Source organism: Salmo trutta, chromosome 14 (assembly GCF_901001165.1).
Source record: "Salmo trutta chromosome 14, fSalTru1.1, whole genome shotgun sequence".
NCBI lineage: Eukaryota > Metazoa > Chordata > Actinopteri > Salmoniformes > Salmonidae > Salmo > Salmo trutta.
In genome coordinates this window covers 27,511,696-27,534,989 of record NC_042970.1, presented here as the reverse complement: position 1 = coordinate 27,534,989, position 23,294 = coordinate 27,511,696, and the positions used below count along the sequence as shown (strand labels likewise).

General features: G+C 41.6%; 1 protein-coding gene across 2 annotated transcripts in view; it reads left to right on the top strand.

Annotated features, from left to right (window-relative positions):
• igsf21a (immunoglobin superfamily, member 21a) overlaps nt 1-20,305 on the top strand; it is a 289,747-nt gene extending 269,442 nt beyond the window's left edge. Inside the window, exons 6-10 of one of the 2 annotated variants that reach the window (XM_029775134.1) lie at nt 6,872-7,367; nt 12,520-12,626; nt 14,982-15,174; nt 17,658-17,696; nt 18,963-20,305. In XM_029775134.1, coding sequence (XP_029630994.1) covers nt 6,872-7,367; nt 12,520-12,626; nt 14,982-15,174; nt 17,658-17,696; nt 18,963-19,045 — 918 coding nt within the window. In that variant the 3' untranslated portion in view covers nt 19,046-20,305. The remainder of the gene's footprint in view (nt 1-6,871; nt 7,368-12,519; nt 12,627-14,981; nt 15,175-17,657; nt 17,697-18,962) is intronic. The other variant, XM_029775135.1, reaches the window with a different exon arrangement.
• Nucleotides 20,306-23,294: the final 2,989 nt, after the last annotated feature.

Below are 23,294 nucleotides of genomic sequence, written 5' to 3'. Positions count from 1 at the left end.
TAATCCAAATCCACAAAGAAATGGTTATTTGACCACAAAATCAACATTTTGCAATGGCCATCTCAGTCTCCGGACTTGAACCCCATTGAAAACCTGTGGTTTGTTTTGAAGAGGGCAGTCCATAAGTGCAGTCGAAGGATATCAAGGATCTGGAAAGATTATGTATGCAGGAATGGTCTAAGAGCCTTCCAAACGTGTTCTCCAATCTCATAAAACATTTCAGAATGTCATTATCCTCGCAAGTGGAGGGTGCTAGACTATTGAAAACAGGGGTGCCAATAATTTTGACCCCAATCTTTTTTCAATATTTTTTTTTACAAAATCTCTTCCTCAGAATATAATGTAAAAAAAATTAGCATACAATATAGCTCAGTATGTGTATATATTTTTGGCTCATCTTTATCAAGGGATCCAATAATTCCGGACCCCACTGTATGTGTGAGTCCGGAATTATCTATATAATCCCAAATGATAATTGGATTATATAGACATCCACAATGATGCTCTCTCACTGGCACCTGAGGTCCATATGATGCAACTCTTCCAGACCTTACACAAGATATCATTTTACTGGTTTGAATAACATGCAATGATTCTTTGAGAACAAAACAACCCCAAAGCAACAGTTTTCTTTGTCAAAATGTATTTCTAAAGAAAACAGTAAATAAATCAATTGAATGCACAGAAGAGTTGTATGAATCCTTCTGACTTACAATTGGTACAGCACTCACTTCATTGTTTGGGAAAGTAGGAGAGATAGTGCCCCACACTGGTCAGCAGTGCATACAACAGATGAGACTGCACCAAATGTGCCACTGCTTCTGCAAATCTTGAGATGTTTTTCTAAATAGGAAGGACACATCCTAGAGCTTGATTTTGTTATATGTTCTGGATAAACGCAAGGTGCTTTGTGGATTCAAGCTTTTTCAAATGTCAAGGCAGCCATTCATCCTGGACTCCCTGGACAGACGGTTGGTATTTTACGTAAACCTCCAATCATTTTGATATGTTACATTTGGTATGGTTACTAAAGACCGAAGGTTACGTAGCCCTTTCCACTCACAGCCCTTGTCATCCCATATACAGGTTGAAAATCATACAAGAAAACTGTGCACTTCATATTTCCTTATTTGAAAACTCATGTAATTTACAGTATTAACGTTTATGATTGCGATGTTTGATCCACAGTTACAAGGATGTTATACCCTGGATTATCCTGAACAGAATTACCTATGTTTTTTGCTGCGGAACAAGCACTTAAATGCACTCATGACTCCATTCTATGCGCAGCAAAATTACAATCTGTTTGTCTGATGTGCCTTTTGAAAGTCTAACCATGTAAGATCATATTTTATATCTTATCTAGCCATGTTGGGAATAAAATACGTTTTCGAGTGATGCCCACCTGACCCAGATTGTGATTTCTAATGGTACGTTTACAGTAATTGTGTGACGGTGGGGACGCAGGGCTGTGTTCCAAACAAAAACCTAGAAACGTGCTTGCTTCAGTTCCTCAAAAAAATCACCTAATAGTTGAAGGCTCTTTCCTTGAGTCATAAAAGTGCATTGAAATTACTTAGGAACTGTGCACTGTTTGGAGAGATGTGTAGCCACCAATAGACAGCAGGTAGTCTTATTTTGCACGTTATATTCCAAAATGTTAATGAATATTGTTATTATGTTAGTGAATGTATCCAGAGTATTTTCAGATTTCATTATTGACAAATGCTGTGAAAAGTACAGTGAATGTAAAATGCACATCAAATCAACACTGTAGTGTTTGGAATCAGTCTTGTGTCAGGTGAACTGTTGTGTCCTAACCTTTGGTCTGATAATTTCCCTATAATCTCCAAAGTGTTCTCTTTAAATTGCTACCATGGTCATGCATATGCTTTTTATAGTTATTTTGTTAGAAACATTCCAGGCTCGATTTTATGTAAATTATCCTATTCTTTGTCGTTAGTTCTCCTAACCATCACCATAAATTCTCCCCATAATTCTCATTTGTTGTTAAGACCCAACAAACAACCATGTCTCAGGGAAAGACATATATACTATACATTCTCCAAGATGTATGAAAATTTACATCATGCAATTGTTCAACCTGGTAAGACATTCATAATGTAATCTAACGTAACGTAACGTATCATACTAAATGGAGGAGAAAATATTTACGTACCAAATCTTACGAATTGCCTTGAGGCCAGGTTGAGCCATTCCATCACCAGTTACATAAGACAAAACACACACATTAATGCTTCAAGTTCATGACACTATCCTGTTTCTCCACATTTCTTAACAAATTGTTTTTTTATACACAATTCTATAGTACCCAAACAAAATTATTCTTTATTGTGAAGGTAGGTAATAGGTAGTGGTGGGAGTAAGTACAATGATTAGTTGGTACAGTGATTAGTTGAGAGTTAATAGAGGGAGTCAGTTTTGGAGGCGTTGAGGTCAATACATGTCAGAACATACAGCACTCTTGATCTCCCTTGATGACTGTAAATTTCAGGTATACAAGTGAGGTATCTTAATTTGATCGGCCTGTTGCTGAAAGACATTTCCTGCACAGCAGGAAATACAAACTTCAAATCAAATCAAATTGTTTTGTCACACGCACCAAATACAACAGGTGTAGACCTTACAGTGAAATGTTTACTTACAAGCCCTAACCAACAATGCAGTTTTAAGAAAATTAAGAAAAAAGAAAAATTAAGAAAAAAGAAAGATAAGAAAAACAAATAATTAAGAGCAGCAGTGAATAACAATAGCGGGGCTATATACAGGGGGTACCGGTACAGAGTCAATGTGTCAATGTGCGGGGGCACCGGTGTCGAGGTAATTGAGATAATTATGTACATGCATGTAAGGTTGTTAAAGTGGCTATGCATAGATAATAACAGAGAGTAGTAGCAGCGTGGTGGTGGGGGCGGGGGGGGGGGGTGCACCACATGGTCAGGTGTGGTGCGGGGAGGGGGGGGGGGGGGGTTCTTGCACCACATGGTCAGGTCTCTGACCTTCTCACCGGTTGCTTGGTACGGCAATTGCTCGGCCTTCAAACGCAAGGCACTACAGAGGGTAGTTCTTACGGCCCAGTACATCACTGGGGTTAAACTGCCTGCCATCCAGGACCTCTACACCAGGCGGTGTCAGAGGAAGGCCCTAAAAATTGTCAAAGACCCCAGACAACACCAATCATAGACTGTTCTCTCTACTACCGCATGGAAAGCGGTACCGGAGTGCCAAGTCTAGGACAAAAAGGCTTCTCAACAGTTTTTACCCCCAAGCCATATGGCTACCCGGACTATTTGTATTGTGTGCCCCCCCAACCCCTCTTTTACGCTGCTGCTACTCTCTGTTTATCATATATGCATAGTCACTTTAACTATACATTCATGTACATACTACCTCAATTGGGCCGTCCAACCAGTGCTCCCGCACATTGGCTAACCGGGTTATCTGCATTGTGTCCTGCCACCCACCACCTGCCAACCCCTCTTTTACGCTACTGCTACTCTCTGCTCATCATATATGCATAGTCACTTTAACCATATCTACATGTACATACTACCTCAATCAGACTGACTAACCGGTGTCTGTATGTAACCTCGTTACTTTTATAGCCTCGCTACTGTATATAGACTCGCTACTGTTATTTTTCACTGTTTTTTTACTGTTGTTTTTTTTTTCTTTACTTACCTGTTGTTCACCTAATACCTTTTTTGCACTATTGGTTAGAGACTGTAAGTAAGCATTTCACTGTAAGGTCTACACCTGTTGTATTCAGCGCAACGTGACAAATAAACTTGGATTTGATTAATCCTGTATTGACTCTTTGCCTGTTTGATGGTTCGTCGGAGGGCATAGCAGGATTTCTTATAAGCTTCCGGGTTAGAGTCCCACTCCTTGAAAGCGGCAGCTCTATCCTTTAGCTCAGTGCGAATGTTGCCTGTAATCCGTGGCTTCTGGTTGGGGTATTACTGTACGTACAGTCACTGTGGGGACGACGTCCTCGATGAACTTATTGATAAAGCCAGTGACTGATGTGGTGTACTCCTCAATGCCATCGGAAGAATCCCGGAACATATTCCAGTCTGTGCTAACAAAACAGTCCTGTAGTTTAGCATCTGCTTCATCTGACGACTTTTTTATAGACCGAGTCACTGGTGCTACCTGCATACATTTTGCTTGTAAACAGGAATCAGGAGGATAGAGTTATGGTCAGATTTGCCAAATGGAGGGCGAGGGAGAGCTTTGTACGTGTCTCTGTGTGTGGAATAGAGGTGGTCTGGAATTTGTTTACCTCTGGTTGCCCATTTAACATGTTGATAGAAATTCGGTAAAACTGATTTAAGTTTCCCTGCGTTAAAGTCACCCGACACTAGGAACGCCACCTGTGGATGAGCGTTTTCCTGTTTGCTTAAGGCGGAATACAGCTCATTGAGTGTGGTTTTAGTTCCAACCTCGCTCTGTGGTGGTATATAGACAGCTACGCAAAAAAACTGATAAACTCTCTGGGTAAAAAGTGAGGTCTGCAGCTTATCATAAGATACTCCACCTCAGGCGAGCAAAACTTTGAGACTTTCTTAGATATCGTACACCAACTGTTGTTTACATAAATGCATTGGCCCCCGCCCCGTGTCTTACAAGATGCTGCTGTTCAGTCTTGCCTATAGAGTGTATAACCTGCCAGCTCTATGTTCTTAATGTCGTCGTTCATCCACGACTCGGTGAAGCATAAAATATTACACTTTTTAATTTCCCGTTGGTAGGATTTACGTGCTTTCAGTTCGTCCTATTTATTTTCTAGCGATTGAACGTTACCTAGCAGAACAGAGGGCAAAGGCAGATTAGCCACTCGTCGCCTGGTCCTCACAAGGCACCCTGATCTTTTGCCTCGGAATCGCCGTTTCCTTCTCCAGCAAATCACGGGGATCGGGGCCTGGTCGGGTGTCAACAGTATATCCCTCGCGTCCAACTCATTGAAGAAAAACTCTTTGTCCAGAAGTAGGAATACATCTTGTAGTGTACTCAAGGTTGAAAAAGACTTCTAAAGTTTGTCCTTTCCACTTTAAAATGTCAGTCTTGATTTGCCCTAACAAAACATGTATCAACCCCTACAAAAAATCTCTAATTATAATTGAAATGTCCTTATGCTTCAAGATTGTTTTCCTGCTGGCTGTGAAAAACAGGTCAAATTAAGATCCTACTTCTGTAGGCCTACACAGTACATAGGAAGTCAACATAGCACTGATCAGTTGATTTATAGTTAAGGCTCTCAACACAGAAAACTATATTTGTGTGACTGCTGTATACAATATACACTGTAGTACTACTGTATTATCATGTTACTAGCAGGGATACATGCACCATATGGAGGAGTTATTTAAATCCCTTGTTCATTGTTCAATCAATAGCTATGTACTGTACTGTCTATGATGTGCTGTAGCTAAAAGCTTATAAACCTGAAAGTGTTGTGTTCATGTTAGGAGGAGTGCTGGTTGTCTGTTCTCTCCCTATTGGTATCTGTTCATATGGAGCCATAGAGAATCAGCCCCCAGGAGCATGGCCTTACGTCACACTTGTTTACACTCATTACTGCTATTTACCCAGCAGAGTGAACAGCCCCTGAGGTGGCATCAAATCAAAGCATGCCTCAATGATCTATTTTTACAGAAAAGCCAAACAATGGCGTGAAATGTACTATATTAGGCTAACAATACTTTTGCAAATTGATTCCAAATGTCCAAAGGTCCCCTAACGGACTGCGAGTCACATTTTTCTCTTCGAATGAATAAAGAAAAGAGAACATCTAAAATCACAGTATGAGTAGGGAGCTTCACAACTAGCATTGCCACGGGCACTTGTGCTGCATCCTGATGTTAAAGCTAATATCTGGAGGTTATGTGTTGAAATGGGAGCTTGAATTCCCTGTCAAGATATTTACCAGCCAGGGATCTTAAATGCCCCCATGAAATAGTGAGGAAACTCCTGTAATATCACAGAAAAGCCCGGCTGAACACCAGCACCGAGCAAAGCTCTGACACATCTCCTCTTCAGCAGCTCACTGGTGACTGAGTACCTACAGCCCATTATCACCACTTGAAGCTGTAATAAGAATACTAGAAGGGATATAATTCAACCCAAATCTCTCTTTCTCTTTTCCCTTTTTTGTCTCTCTCCATCTCTTTCTCTCTTTCTTTCTCTCTCTCTCTCTCTCTCTCTCTCTCTCTCTCTCTCTCTCTCTCTCTCTCTCTCTCTCACTCTCTCTCTCTCTCCCTCTCTCTCTCCCTTTCTATTTCCCTCTCTCTCTCTTTTCCCTTTTTTTTTCTCTCTCTCTCTCTCTCTCTCTCTCTCTCCCTTTCTATTTCTCTCTCCTTCTCTCTCTCTCTCCCTCCCTCTCTTTTCCCTTTTTTGTCTCTCTCTCTCCCTCTCTTTCTCTCTCTCTCTCTCCCTTTCTATTTCTCTCTCTCTCTCCCTTTCTATTTCTCTCTCTCTCTCTCTCTCTCCCTCTCTCCCTTTCTATTTCCCTCTCTCTCTCTCTTTTCCCTTTTTTTCTCTCTCTCTCTCTCCCTCTCTATTTCTCTCTCTCCCTTTCTATTTCCCTCTCTCTCTCTCTTTTCCCTTTTTTTCTCTCTCTCTCTCTCCCTCTCTATTTCTCTCTCTCCCTTTCTATTTCTCTCTCTTTCTCTCTCTCTCTCCCCTTTTTCTCTCTTTCCCCTTTTTTTCTCTTTCTCTCTCTCTTTCTCTTTCCCTTTGTTGTCTCTCTCTCTCTTTCTATCCTCTTGTCTCTCTCTTTCTTTCTTTTTGTCTCTCTCTTTCTCTCTATCTCTCTCTCTCTCTCTCTCTCTCTCTCTCTCTCTCTCAGGTGTACTTTAAGCGAGATGGAGAGTTGATAGAGGTGATTTCCTACATCCACCCCTCAGCTGTTGCAGAGGACGGCGGTGGCTCAGCAGGGGTGCGGGGTGCCAGGCCGCTCATCAGCAGGGACCTGGACGACACCAAGCTGCAGAGGTCCCTTTCCTTGTTGGATCCAGAGGGCCGGCCAGCCCGCCTGTTCACCGAGAGCCCTGAGCGTGGTCGTAACCCGGGCCAGCACACCCAGAGCCAGCAGCAGCAGCCCAGCCCTGCCACAGAGGTCATTCCAGAGACTGTGGTGAGCCGGGAGTTCCCCCGTTGGGTGCAGAGCACTGACCCACTCTACTACTTCAGCCACACCCACATCCCCCAGAGTGATGGCTCTGTGCTGGTGCAGGCCAGACTCACCTGGACCCTTAACCCCCAACTGGACAATGATGCCATGTTCAGCTGTGAGGTCAAGCACCCAGCACTCTCCATGCCCATGCAGACAGAGGTCACACTGGGTGAGTACAACACAGACATACCCCTCCCCTAACTCACTCCTCTCCCCTTCTCTCCTTGTTTCCCCGATGTCTTACTCAATCTATGCTTTTCTCAAGCCTCCTTATGTCTCCCTCGCAAATCTACTCCGAACAACACTGATTTCCATTTGATGCTTAATTGTGTTACAGCTGAGCAGATTGCGAGTTTAGAGTGAAATGCAAAACTCAGTAGTGACTGACGGTGCAATTCATTGAGTTGTCTGTTGCTAGATTGAGTTAACTCACAACCGTTATTGAAAAAGTCAACCTGAATAAGGGAAGCCAAATGAGAATTTAAACACAACAAGCCACGTGATGTCAATGTAGAGGTGACTCTGTGTACCCCCACATCTGACACAAATCATTGCATCCCAAATGCTCTAAATATGATGACATAATCTCAACAAATGTCCTGTATTGGAGGAGTTTTCTTTACTTTCATTTAAATTGTTTCAAGGATAAACGAGGGAATGTGACTGTGGGATTATTTGTTTGTAGTTGATTCCACAAATAATCAAAGTGAAGACAATATACACTGAGTATACCAAACATTAGGAACACCTCCCTAATATGGAGTTGCACCCTCCCCTTTTGCCCTCAGAACAGCCTCAATTCGTCGAGGCATGGACTCTACAAGGTGTCAAACGCGTTCCACAGGGATGCTGGCCAATGTTGACTCCAACACTTCCCACAGTTGTGTCAAATTGTCTGGATGTTCTTTGGGTGGTGGACCATTCTTGATACACACGGGAAACTGTTGAGCGTGAAAAACCCAGCAGCGTTGCACTTCTTGACTCAAACTGGTGAGCCTGGCGCTTGCTACCATATTCAAAGGCACTTACATTTTTATCTTGTCAATTCACCCTCTGAATGGCACATTTTACATCTTACATTTACGTCATTTAGTAGACGCTCTTATCCAGAGCGACTTACAAATTGGTGCATTCACCTGATATCCAGCGGAACAACCACTTTACAATAGTACATCTATATCTTTTTTTGGGGGGGGGGGGGGGGGGGTTAGAAGGATACAATACACAATCCATGTCTCAAGGCTTAACATTCCTTCTCCTCCTGCTAGTGTCCCTTTCTCACCGTGTTGTATTGATAGACATGGGGGCTGCACTAGTTGCTCGCCCTTTAGCTTTTCATAGTGTTTCTGTGGTTAGAGCAACAACAACAGCGGAGCGGGAAACATACTCAACCTACATGGGAGGACCAGTGTTTAGGGCCTATAAAGGATTTACCATCCATGGCTGACAAGTGGCTATATGCCAGGGAAAGAGCCAGCTTAATACTTAAGAGCCTGCATAGTGCAAATAATAAATGTTTAACCTGTTTATATTTTTACTCTCATATATTAACGCTTCAATGCCAAGCAGGAATATAACACATAGGAATAAGAACATTATCATGAAAAGATTAATAAGGATCTACTGATGTAGGATCTTAATTTGATTGCCCTGTTGCAGGATAACTTTCCTGCTATGCCTGAATTTAAAAACGTGTAGTGTATTTGATGTTTAAAAAGGCTTCTGAAGCTTGTAATTTTCAGACTTCATTTTCACTTAAGAAAAATGTCAACCCCTACAAAAATGTCAATTTTAATCAATATAATTCAAATGTCCTGTTTCTACAGGATTATTTTTCTGCTGTCGCAAACTGGTTCAAATTAAGATGCTACACCTGTATTATCTGTCTTCTCAAGACAAATAGCTGGAGTGATGATTGAAACAGCCTCCTCTTTTCCATTGTTACATGTTGATGGTAAAGAATACTCGGCCCAGAGGGATGTAGGCCCAGAGAAAGCCTTGCTAACTGTCAACGCCTTTCATATTTTCACAAGGCTTTTTCTATGCTGCAATTCAAGCCATTCAATTATCAGTAGCTTTGTTATTTAAAGAGATGGAAAGAGCTTCTCCAGATATTCCTCCTCAACACCCTGAGAATAGAGAACAGAAAATGTGCATTAGTTGATTTTAATTGGAGCACACTTGAAATTCATAGCATTCATAAACCTGCTTGGAGCAGATTCAAACTGGAGTGGTATGAGTGAGAGCTCTTGGGGTCGGCTATGCAACAATAGACAGTACAGGTGTTGAGGTAGCAAATGTATGTCACCACTTCAAAACATTATTTCTTAGATCCTTATATCCTGGTAGAATGTGATCATCTAAAATGGGACACATTTTAAATCCATCCCTCAGATTGGGCAGAACTCGGTCTTCTGATTATACAGTTAAAGCCAGCTAATTGCTCCTGGGACATGTCACCCACTCCCTTTCCTTGGCCATGGCTTTCCAAGGTGTATTTGGTCAGTCTTTGCACTGCCCATAAGTAATAAATATTTCACAGATTTAATATTGCCACATGAGACAGAGCGACAATCTGACAACCGACCAATGTTGTATTACATTTCATGAATATTCACAAGCTGCTCCGTGCTCGCCTTACAAATGGATTTGGGCTGGGGTCTTGGGAGCCTCTCAGAATGAGCAACACCTCTGTGGGTTTCTCACCTGGGCCTCTCCATTCCAGAATTTATGAACTCAGCACATCTGAATAATTAAAAGTACTCTTTTTATTTGCATGGTCTATTATTTAGCAGCATGAAAAGACTGGAGGAATTATAATTTCATATACAGTGCTGAGAAATGATCCACGGCTGCATACACCAGTCATTTCCTCGCCAGAATGATAATCAGAGAGCAGATGCTCTGTGTGTTGGTCTGTGCAGTGTGTGTGTGCATGCGTGCATCTTTGCGTGTGTGTGTCTCTATGTTCACCTGCGTCTCATCTCCATATTTATCCCACTTTCATCTTGCTGTTGTATGAAGTCCAATCCAGGCTGCGGGTTGGATGTGTGCATTGAATTATACAGTGTTGGATTGATGATGACGCAATTATCCTACAGTCACCCCTTTTAAATTGTTGGTTCTGTCTTCGCTCTCTCTACCACACAGTCAAACCACTCAACCAGCCAATACTGCAGGTTCTCTGTCTATTTTGGAGTTCTCTGCAGTCATCCAAATCTGTATAGTCAGAGGCCAGGCCTGCTGATGTTTGGCTGGATCACAAAGCCCACCTGATGCAGCGAGCGCTGTTGTTTACTGAGGGCACTGTGTGTGCACTGACCCATCCCACAGTGCTAACAGTTCCATGCTGTAAAGTGAGGAGGTTGGGTTGCTGGCCGACGTCTTGGGAGACCAGGACTTATTTCCTTGTGAGGCCCTCCTGGGTGCCGCAGTATGTCAGTCACATTGCATGCTGTCCTAATCAAAAGTGATGACGTGGGACACCAACTGTCGTTGTTGGAGTGGATCCCAGAAATCAGCCATCATCCTCTTGGCGGTGCCAGCAAGCACTGTGACGCCATGAAACCAATACTGAAAATACCCTTCAGACGGAAAGTGGGAGGTGGGAAGCAGGCAGCGTGGCAATCACACTCCCATGATAACTGGCAAAGTGACATCTTCATCATGGACTTGAGACCACTTAAAGCAAAATACTGTTATTTTGATGTGTATGATGAGCTTGGTTCAATGTCATATCTTTAATTTATGCGGCGATGATTGATATGGCTACTTTAGGCCTAACACAATAGAGGTGCTCGACTATAGTTCTGCCCAGTTCCTTCAGATATATTATTGTTACACATTTAGCTAGCCAAAGATTCATTCCCCCATTTCATTTCAACGTAGTAACTGTAGTGAGTCACAGTTGTCATTGTGTTGACAAGCTCTTAATCTCTCATGTGTATCGCTAGTCTTGCGTCTGTCTCCCCACTCCGTGCTCTACATCGTGATGCCTCCATCTGATTTATGTCTCTGGAAGAGAGCAACACAAAGAGAAGGATGGAGATCCTGTTATCTAAAAGGGTCCCCTGACTTGATATATGTGTGCAATGCATATTTCCAATACCCATTTCAAATGTGACAGAGGAACTCTTATTCCATTAGCCAGATGCAGGGTAAGATTCAGTAACTTCCCAAGAAAAGAGATGCTTCATTCGGTTCGGCCAACACTTTATGACTTAATTTATGGGGGAAATTGAGGTCATTTATCTATTTTTATTTTTAGTTTAGTTTCACTCATCAATTGAAACAAGCACTTGATTTATATTGAAAAGTGTGAATTTGAATCATTAAGGTTCCATTGTAAGGTTCCTGAATAACTATACTTGTGCGTGCATCTCTGACCAACCAAATCTCATCACTTGTATTTGGTTCATTGTCTAACATCAAGGCATTCTATATGGTTATCTAGAGGGAAATTGTTAATCAACTCAAACAATGCAGAACCAGTTCATGCAGATCCCATTTAACCCACGATGATGGCCACATCACCACAGAATGACTCTCTGTCCTCCTGCTACAGTGCTGTACAGTACATTAACAAGGTTACATACAGTAGATTAACAGATGACACTACATCTTAAATCATATGTAAATCACTCAATGTCTTCATTCAATCTCTGCCTCATACACAATCCAAAGGCCCCTCTGAAAGTGAAGAATATGGAAGCTTCCATTTCCCCTCTCCTGAAACGTCCATTGTTTCAGTAGGAACATAATGGATATCATCTGAGGACTCCTGTCTGTACCAAGACAAGGTTCTCTGAGTGTTCCTTATCTCGCTGCCTCCACACTCCTCCTGGGGAGCTCCGATTCTCCTCCAGTAATGACTATCTATCCAATTTAGTCCCCTCTCTCCAAGGGGAAATAAATCCACCATTGTCCTAGCTGTTGATGAAAGGACATAGAGGTCCCTAGCCTCTCGCACCATGACCTTAATTGACAGGAAATTGTATTCGCCTCTCTCTCCCTCTCTACCCCTCTCCAAAATAAAAAGGTGCCTCCTGGATTTACTTGACATGCCACTGGGATGACACTGCTTTTTTTCTTTCTTTCTTTCTTTCTTTCTTTCTTTCTTTCTTTCTTTCTTTTTTTCTTTCTTTCTTTCTTTCTTTTTTTCTTTCTTTCTTTCTTTCTTTCTTTCTTTCTTTCTTTCTTTCTTTCTTTCTTTCTTTCTTTCTTTCTTTCTTTCTTTCTTTCTTTCTTTCTTTCTTGCTTTCTTTCTCTCTCTCTTGCGCTCTCTCTCTCTCTCTCTTTCTCTCTCTCTCTCTCTCCCCCAGCGGCTCCTAAGGGCCCCAAGCTTTTGATGACCCCCACCAGGGCAAAGGTAGGGGACACGGTGCGCATCACTGTGCAAGGATTCCAGGTAGGCGCTGGGGTTCCTGGGGTAAGTGCATGGGGGTTTATGAAACCGGAGAGCCATGTCAGTTTGGGATAGGAGGGGACGGGAGATGTGCAGTTAAGCCTGACGAGTTTTCTGATATAGTGACCATTCTTACAGGGTGAGGGATATACCATATGTCTTCTCGGTCTAAGGCTAGCATACTGTTTGTTGTACTGTGGAAAAAATGCGGAAAAAGTGCACTATTGGAAAATGTGACTGGTTTGAATTTTTGGGGGGAATATTCTTATCTTTTCACATTTCTGTTTCACTGTTGCGTACTGCCTATGCCTCAAGGCATTAAACTATTTCAATGAAAAATGAATAACCCTTTCCAAAATCTGTTTGTTTATGGATACCTCCAATTCTCTGATGTTCTGTTGTTTTCTTAAGTCTATCTCCTTAAGCCAACAGGCATCCATGTCAAGCTGTTAGAGGATTCCTCAGCAGAGCAGAGTGAGGGTTTGTTCCTGCTAGAGCATTCCAGTTAGGAGTAGTTTTATTTTTTTTAACTATCATCCTCTGTCAAAAAAAGACAATCTTTCCTGCAGTGTGAATGGTATTTAGCTGATCCCCATCTCAGTGATAGGGATAGGGATGACACAGTGGTGGTGCTGCCTGCTAGACCCAGCCAGGTAGAGAGGATAAGGTTAATCCTGATAGGCCATGCTAATGGACCAGCACACCAATCGCCTTTGTTACTGTTCATTCACTGCTTCGTGAATTTCTGGACATGATAGCACTGTTTGTTTTCATAAAGTCTCTGTTTGTCATTGTTTTATTCTGGTTTGCTACTTTTGAAATGAAAAGGATCTAATCATGGCACTGATCCGGTGCCTTTAAGTTTAGTTTAGTGCAGCAGGCTGAAACCTGGGCAGATGTATGTGAGTATCTCCACCCACTGATTTCATGGTATTTGAAGTTGTCCTTTGAATAGTGTTAAGAATGGTCACTATAAACAGGCTTGACTGGGACGTACAGCCAATTGGGCCCTTCGGAATCAGACGTCAGTGCATGGAGATTCATCCCAAAGTAAATCTCCCTTATCCTTCACTGGACCAAGGCTCTGGGGTTTCACCAGTAGATAAGATTTAGTGCTAAAACATATTTTACCTCTCTTGCCTTCTCATAGTGTGATAAAAAAGATATCAGTATCCCCTACGGTTTATAGTATCAGAATGATACATAATCACACAGTGTGGGGTTTTGCCTTTCTTTCCATTGATATGCTTAGACCCCAATCTGTGTTAATACATATGAAGATGAGAAAGGCACTGACTCTTTCATTGCGGCTGGTCTTTTTAATTTGGTTTCTCTAAAGCCGTTGGGGATATGTGACAGGAAGGTCTCACTCGGACCTTTCAATGTTTTTTTTTTATCTTAGTGTGACCTTATGCCATGAGACTATCCCGGATCAACAAACCCCTTTCGCTTCTGTCATCATGTGAATTCAGAGGTTCAATAACTCTTATCAGCACAGTCATTTTTGAAAGGTGACACAAATCACACCAGCTTAGTCAGAACGATGACAAACCAGATAGTCAAGGCAGATATTCAGTTCATTAAAGCATTTCTATGGGTCACACAAAGTGGCAAGAGTCAAGTCGTCGTAGATTCTTTAAAAGGGCTGGGATGTCACATTTCTAATTGCTAAAAGAAAATCTAGTCAGATTATCACTAACAGTTAGTTTATCTTAATGGAATTTCATTCTGTTGCATCACACTTTTCTTCAGGAATAGACGTCAATCGTTTGTCAATCTCTTTGTGCCCTTTCACCCAAGATGATTGACAGCAACGTATTTGGCCCTCAGTCCTGCAGTGCAGACTAGATGAAACAGTAGAGTTCCCTAGCCAGTTCTTCTTTGACCATGTGTGGAGGGATCATAATTCCTGATGATGTGTTGTTCCCTTTGAATAACCTTTGAGCACCACAACCCCTCATACCACTCTCTCTACTTAACGCCCTCTCCTCCCCTGCTGACGTGTTCTCCAGCTGACTTGATTCTAATAACATGTCTGTATCCAGCAGATGGCAGAAAAGACATCCAGAGGAGGACAGCAGGAAGGCTTATTCTCTGTGGGAGAATAGCCCTCTTAATAACCATGACAACCCTTTTGAAAAGGGAAATATTTTAAAACTGTGTGGGGAACTCTCTGAAGAGGCATGAGAATGAGAAACATTTTGTAAATGTAGTGTTGATTATTAATGCATGCTGTTAACTCACCATTGCGTTAGGGGGAAATAGAGCGTGTATTATTCATATAGCCTTTGTTCTTAATCTCTTGGCTGGGACTTATCTCTTTTTCCCCTCTTGTCCCTCCCTCCCTCCCTCACACACACTGCGGTGGTCTGTTGATAGAATGAGGTGTTCCCTGAGCCCCTCTTCACCTGGACCCGGGTCGGGGGCCGTCTGCTGGACGGGAGTGCCGAGTGGGATGGGAAGGAGCTGATTTTGGAGAGAGTGCCAGCCGAACTCAATGGCTCCATGTACCGCTGCACGGCCCAGAATCCCCTGGGCTCCACGGACACGCACACTCGCCTCATCGTCTTTGGTACGTGTCCAAACTCATCACCGTATTCTCTAATCCTAGAGAGCATTGCAGAGAATCAAAAACTTAACACTAATTCTTATTCATGGGATATTTTATTCCCACTATTCAAAGGAAAATCCTTATTCAAATTTCAAACACCATTAAAATTGTGTTTCAATGGTTAATATTATTCATCCACATACTGTAAAGTGTTAAACATTGCATTTATGTAAAAAAAAGAAAGAACAGATTTGTGGCCATTTTTAGATATGAATTATCTATGCAAACTAAGTGCATGATTAATAAGTGATTGTATCACTAAATGACTCAACAATGCCTCTCCAACAAAGGCAGATTTACATAAGTGAGTAATGCCTCTCATCTGGGTGAGTAAAAATCCAACAGCCATTAGAATCCCACAAGCAGCGTGTATTATACACATTTTCTCCAACACTGACTGCTAATAATCACGAGAGGCCCATAAAATAATAAATTATATTTTTTGTTGACAGTGTCATCCCACCTCTTTGTTCAACGACCCACCACGTGCAAGCTAGATCAGTCTTTTCATGATGTGCTATTTATCGCAGTCCCAGTTTGCTTTAGTTGATGTGGGAGTTGGACTGCTTGCTGACTCTATTACACTTGTACTGTATGTCCTGCTGCCCTGGATGTGTTTACCCTTGAGCCCTTTGGAATTAAAACTGATCAGAGGCCTGTCATTCATAGCTGCTCTACTTTAATCAAATCCGCTGCTCCAAGGATGAATGACTTCTCCTATGTATTATATATTCTCTACTCTCATTTTAGAGATAACTGCTGTGCAAGAGATGGAACTGATATACACTGAATGTACAAAACATTAAGAACACCTGCTCTTTATATGAGATAGACTGACCAGGGGAATGTATTATCCCTTATTGGTGTCAATTGTTAAATCCACTTCAATCAGTGTAGATGAAGGGGAGGAGACAGGCTAAAGAAGGACGTTTAAGCCTTGAGAATATTGAGACGTTGTGTGTGCCATGCAGAGGGTGAATTGGCAAGACAAAAGATTTAAGTGCCTTTGAACGGGGTATGATAGTAGGTGACAGGCTCAGCAGTTTGAGTGTGTAAAGAATTGCAACGCTGCTGAATTTTTCACACTCATCAGTTTCCCGTGTGTATCAAGAATGGTGTACCACCCAAAGGACATCCAGACAATTTGACACAACTGTGAGAAGCATTGGAGTCAACATGGGCCAGCATCCCCGTGGAACGCTTTTGATACCTTGTAGAGACTGTTCTGGGGTCAAAGGGGGTGCAACTCAATATTAGGCATGTTTTCCAAATTCTTTGTTCACCCAGTGTAAATTGGACTGCGTTCATATATTCAAGGGCTAGAGTCCAGGGTTAACATATTCACAGGACATGTGTCCCAACTGTAATGTGCTTACACTGCTATAATGCAACTAAGAAACGATCTGTCCATGATTTATAAATCCCCACCTTGACATCCTTCCGTGAGCACGATTTAGAAAATGTCAGAAATGTACAAATTGTTGGAAGGGCTCAAAGAGCCTCCTTCTAGGGAAACTGCCACTTTGGGAAGGTGTTACCTTGGGGAGCGTTTTGGTAGAAAGAGCACTAATGCTTATTTAACACCCGGATGCCCGATCAGTTGTCATCGGCTATGTGTGGAGTGTAGGCTATCTGTCTACGTCTATATCCTAGATGGCTTCCACTCATGCTTAGGGGAGCTAAATGGTGATTGAGTGACCTTGGCACCATCCCCCGTGGCCTTGAAATGAGACACTTCTCTCTCCAGGGGCATGGGGGATATTTGGAGCTCTGCTCACTTGGCTAACTGTTCATTATACATCATCAGGTATAATAGAGTATAAGGATGGGATGCTATATCCACTGGCAGAAAGCAGTACTCATATCTTAATGATGAACATCTCCAAGCACCTTAGATATAATACCCTCGGTGATTACACTGAAGTGACTCAGCAGTGAAGAGGCGGGCTGTCACAAACCCACTGATTTCTCTCTGTCTTTGTGGACTGTGGGGAAATCACATGTGGATGCTGAAAGAACAGCAGTTTGGTCAGTTTGTTAGAATAGGATCTCTGCTGTTGCCTTCTTGTCCCACCCTCAGACCACTGTTCTAACTGATGCTCTAACTTGTTATGCCAGAGTACCCAATGTTCACAGCTCTATTAATACAGACTCACCAGGGGGATGTTATTTTACATGAGTTTTAGGAACAGCTCTCTATTTTCCCCTCATCTCACTTATTTTGCCTCTCTCTCTCTCTCTCTCTCTCTCTCTCTCTCTCTCTCTCTCCGTCTCGGTCTCTCTCTCCCTCTCTCTCTCTCTCTCTCTCTCTCTCTCTCTCTCTCTCTGTCTCGGTCTCTCTCTCTCTCCCTCTCTCTCTCTCTCTCTCTCTCTCTCTCTCTCTCTCTCTCCGTCTCGGTCTCTCTCTCCCTCTCTCTCCGTTTCCCCTTCATGTCTCTCAACAGAAAATCCGGCCATGATGAAAAACACTCAGAATCCGAACAGTAAGTATGGCAGTTATGAAGACGATTGACAGAGAAAGTTTCTATTGTTGTCTTTTAAAAAGCATTTCTCCTGTTTGTTTGCTTCTCACATATTTCTCAAGATGTAGTTGAAGACATCTGCGATGACAAGCATGCAATTTGTATCCAAAATGGCACAGTAACAAAGGACTTCTAGCTACTTCTTGGTTAGCGTTTGATGTATAAGCAAACTGACGACAGGTGAAGACATGTCTATCATTCTATCATCAACACAAGGGAACAGATCATGTTTCAGTCACTATCCACTTTTATCACTTTGTGAGAACTGTGAGATTAGGGTTGTTTCATACCCAGTGTGGGAACTCATTTGCAGCACCTCAGATTATCATATGTAAAGATAAGGGATTATCAGAGGAAGCACAGAGGTATATGAGGGCTCTCTCTCAGTCTTTTTCTCTTTCTGCTGCTCTGCTTGCCATATCTTACGGATGTATATTTGAATATGCAAATGATCCGGCAAGCACAGGGGCAGGTGTGCCACAGCAAGGACAGAATCAGGTCAACGTGGAAGCCACCGATCGTGGTGCGAGGCAGTGCGAGGCACAGACATGACTCGCATGCAAGTCAAATCGGTGTAGAACACGGCCCGAGAGGTCGCTGCACACGTGTCTGAACGCTCAGTGGCTGATCGGCCCACTCCTCCCCCTGTGTGTGTGGGAAGATCACCCTATCAGTCAGTCAGAACAGGGGCTACAGCAGAGCAGAGCAGAGCAACAAACCAAGCTCCTCTTCCATCTTTGCCAGAGCTTCAATGCTCTGGCTGTCCTAACAAATGTTTTAGAGTATTGATGATAATGGAAATTAGCTGAGGTATAGAGACACAAGGGAAGGAGTGAAGGCAGTGGCCGTAGTAGTTGTTTTTATTGTAATCCTACTTAAACAACTGGAGAACATGAGGCTATTTCAAGTGTAGTTCTAGCAGCAATATCATTTTTAGTGGAGAATGTGGTTAAGCTGCCATAAAAGCAAAGAGACAGAATTGCCAATTGTCCTTGTTTTGAAAGCATTTACCAGGGGATAACATCTGACCAAATCTGCTCTGTCAGTACATTATTTGGTTTCATTTAGTTTAACATTATGGCATAGAGGAAAAAACAAATATCAGTGTTTTTATTGAAATTCAAATCTGCTTTGTCTTAATTATTTAGATTTAGTTTAGTTTGTGTGTGTCTAGGGATTGGATATTATAAATAGTGATCTGACTATGTTTTCCTCTGGCCCTTGCAGATGGAACCCCTCGCGTGGATGTGCTTGGACCTATATGGATGGTGCTGGCCCTGGTCCTCACAGTGACTGTGGAACTGACGTGAAACCTTCCAGCCAACACACACAATGCACACATACACAATACACACACAACACACACACACACACACACACACACACACACACACACACACACACACACACACACACACACACACACACACACACACACACACACACAAACATATCCCAAGCCCCTCCAACACACAGACCCACACCACACACACAGTCCTGCAAGCCTTTTCCAGTCATCCAACAGGCCCCCCATGCGTCAGTCTTTCAGGAACCAGTGCCACCATCCGATGGTCCTCCACTCTGTTTTTGTAATGAAATAATAACCAAGATTATAATATAAAGAAAACAGCATAACATACTGAACATGAGAATAACCACCTCCGGTATACCCCTTCCCCTGACCACACCTTCTTTTTTCTTTCTTGTCCCACTTCAGCCTGTTGATCAATAAAAAATCAGTTGCTAAAAAAGGGGGGAAAAAAGCATTTGAGTTTGTTTTGATATGTTCAAACGTTGCAGGAGTTGACTGTGGAGAGAGACATGAACCGACCGGTGTTGGCAGGCCCACCACATTGACCCATTCACTGGGCTGTGCTGTACCCAATCTTTAAACTACAGATGAACAACTGGAAACTAAATACTCAATGAGAACATTGTTTTTTATTGCTAAACGGTTGTTGTTTTTTTCGGATGGCTTGGAATGTGCAATAGGACTAAACGCAAAGAGAAATGGATCATCTTCTTTTTGAGTGTATTTTGTGTACATCCGCGTAAATATTAAAGATAATCAGAGGTTTTATGGGTTCAGGTTAGGAATGGTTGATGAAGAGTTGGGAGGGTTTGCAGCAGCTCACAGCCTTTGTTTGTATTTTCTCATCCTTTCTTGCTGTTTCAAGAGATAATCCTATAGGCTGTCAGGACAGAATCGTCTGTGTGGCAAGTTTTTAAATGAGGATAGAAAAAACAATGCAAGTACAGTATCTTACATTATGTCCGCCGTTCGGGGTTGTGGTGCATGTGACGTTTGACAATTCTTTCTCCTTTTCGTGTGTTACAGTGCTCAACAATGCATCTCATTGTCACTGGCCTGTAAATCCAGTTATTTACTTGTTGCATACTATCTTAAGTGACCTGCGTTGTGTACAATATGTAACTCTTCCCCCTGACATCTACTAGTAGGGTCATGTTATCCACCATTCCAGGAAGATGCTCACCCGACGCAGAGTGTAAACAGGGTTGTTGCATTTGTTTCATATCACCTGTATTAAAATGGAGAGATTATCAAATAATTTGGCTTGACTTTACTTCTACAACCTAACTGTGTTTAAAATGACATGCAGTAAACTACCTTATTGTCTTTACCATGGAAGATAGATAAACCTACTTAATTAATTCTTACTTCTAAAGGCCTACTTAATCACATCTTGGATAACAGGATGTCAATATACATACAAAACCTTTAGAATAATCCCATCCCAGAATAATGAAGAATCTACTGTATACAGTAACAGTTACAGTAGAGTAACCGTTAGTTACTCTACTTTGAGGTCATGGTTACGTGTATATGGATGAATTTGGATGGAATATTTGATGATCCTTCCAGACGTTTTTACCTCCAGAATATCCTTTGGGCCATCTTTTCTTTACAGAATATCTACACTAAAGCTCGCGATTAACACTCGATTTAGCTGCCCTTCACAACTTTTCAACTCGGTCTTGGCCTTCTCTGAAAGACTCCATATAATTAGGTTGGAATATACAGCATTCTGACATTGCCATTAACCCCTTTCTACTGTTCTGTATGTTTGTCTACGCTCCACTGTCACACTGTGAGTGAGGGGTATGCTTACTGCAAAATAATCCTGCGTCAGAAATTCGGGAGAATTGCAATTTAAACTATTCTAGATACACAGTGTATTAAAGGATTAAGGCTTAAACCAGCAGAGAGGTAAGAGGGGAGAATTTTAGGGATTAATAGAACGGATAGAGCCATCCTTATGAGGATGGGGTCGTCTCACCTTGCTAAATTACAATCAGGGGTGGATTGGCCATCTGGCAATTCTGGCAAATGGGTGGTCTGGTTGAAATTTACACATAGAAATATTTTTTTATATATAAATAAAACAATAAAAAAGTGACACGTCCGGCGGGCCCGTGGGTCTGTTAAGATTTTTTTAAAGATGTTTGCGCAATTTCTCTGTTATACTCATCTATAATGAGCCTTTGACTGATCATTTTTGTGATAGGCTAAGCTGAGGTCACGCAACATTTAAAGTCAAACGTGACGTCAGCAAAGAGACATGCTCCAACTCTGTCATCAGTTAAGACAGGCAAGATCATGGGTCATAAAAAAAGATAAGGGTGCCTATAAATTTAGAAAGAGCAAATTCTACATTTTCACCTCACTCAGAACTTCCTATTTTTTGGGCGGCTAAAACCATAATTTGGTCAAACAGTAAAGTTATTATTCTCATGATTCCTGTAATGAAAGTGGCTGCTCTGCTGCTGTGCTTGTTTTGCTGGGGCCTGCTGCTGTGATGAGCGAGCCACTCTCCTCTCCCCCATGCACTAGAGAGAAAAATGTGATCTGATTGTATAACAAAAACACAGCTTTGGAAGTTGTGTCCCCTTTTTTCCTGTCGAAGTGAGGATGGTATCAGATTTCTGTAGGTATGGTTGAGAAACACTATACTGTAATGCCCAATGTTATGTTTCAGCACGGAGAACCGGGACGGAAGTAACACTTTTCTTTTTCTTTCCTATTTACTCAGAAATTGATAGAGCTAGGGCCACCATATTTTATCATAAACATATATATGTCCTCTACCATTAGAAAGTGTAATTTCATTTCTAGGTTAATTGAGTTGTAACAAAATAAGTCGAAAACTGAACTATCGCAAATGTACTTTTGTACCTGCCGGTGGGGCCGAAGTGAAACAGGCTTGGGACGGAAGTAACGGCAGGCGAGAAGTGCATGTTTATTATTTGTAATCCTCATTACTTTCAACAAATGTACTATAATCAATCATTTCATGTTTGTGTTGATTCAATAAATAAGGCTAAAGGTTTGATATTTAAGAAAATGAACCATGCGTCACAATGCAATTTTCCAACCACAATATTTTGCCTTACAATATTAATCAGACTAAAATGGATCACATAATAGTTATATTAACCATAATGTTCTCATCTCACTTTAATAGGAATGTAGTAGGAGATATTTAAAAAAAATGTTCACTGACTTACATTTACATTCAAGCTTAGCCTTACCAATGTTACTTCCGCACCAATCCTCTCTCTTATAACTTCTCCCTGGCTAGCATCAAAGACTACCAAGAATTATATTTCAAACTTAAGCTGTCATTTAGTCACTAGATTGGTTAAGACAATAAAATGTGTTTGTAACCTTAAAAAATGAAACACAACTCTACAAAAAAAAAACACTTCTAGATCTTTTTATTCATTTTTTTCGCTCAATAAAATTGGAGGAGAGCACAGATATGAGGGCTTGTGTGGATAAAATGCCAGGGACCAATTCTTGTCCCAGTCCGCCCTTGAGTACAATACACATTCAATTGTTTTAGAGATGAGTGCTGAGTAACTAGGGAACAGTATGAGGGGAGGATATGAATGATACATTGTAACTATCATTTCAGTATTGTGTATTTGGATTCAAGAGGCACCTCATACTTTTCTTGTTCTTTTTTAGAAAACAGCTCCATAAGCTATGATGAATGCATTAGGAAATGTGTAAATTGTCTTTTAATTACTTTAATTATTCTGCCTGAGTAAAATGCACATCATTACTTTGTTTACAAAATGATAAATTCTGTGAGTTCAGGATATACTCATTTGTTTTCCTAATCATGTTTTTCAGAGTCCATCTGAGGAAAGGATGTATCCAGTCTTTAACTTACAAAAAGTACATATGTACAATGCATTCGGAATGTATTCAGACCGCTTGATCTTTTCCACATTTGGTTACGTTACAGCCTTATTCTAAAATTGATAAAATAGTTTTTTTTCACCCATTAATGTACACACAATACCCAATAATGACAAAGCAAAAACAGGGTTTTAGAAATGTTTGCAAATGTAATAAAATAAACAAAACGGAAATACCACATTTACATAAGTATTCAAACCCTTTACTCAGTGCTTTGTTGAAGCACCTTTGGCAGCGATTACAGCCTCGAGTCTTCATGGGTATGATGCTACAAGCTTGGCACACCTGTTTTCGGGGAGTTTCTCCCATTCTTCTCTGCAGATCCTCTCAAG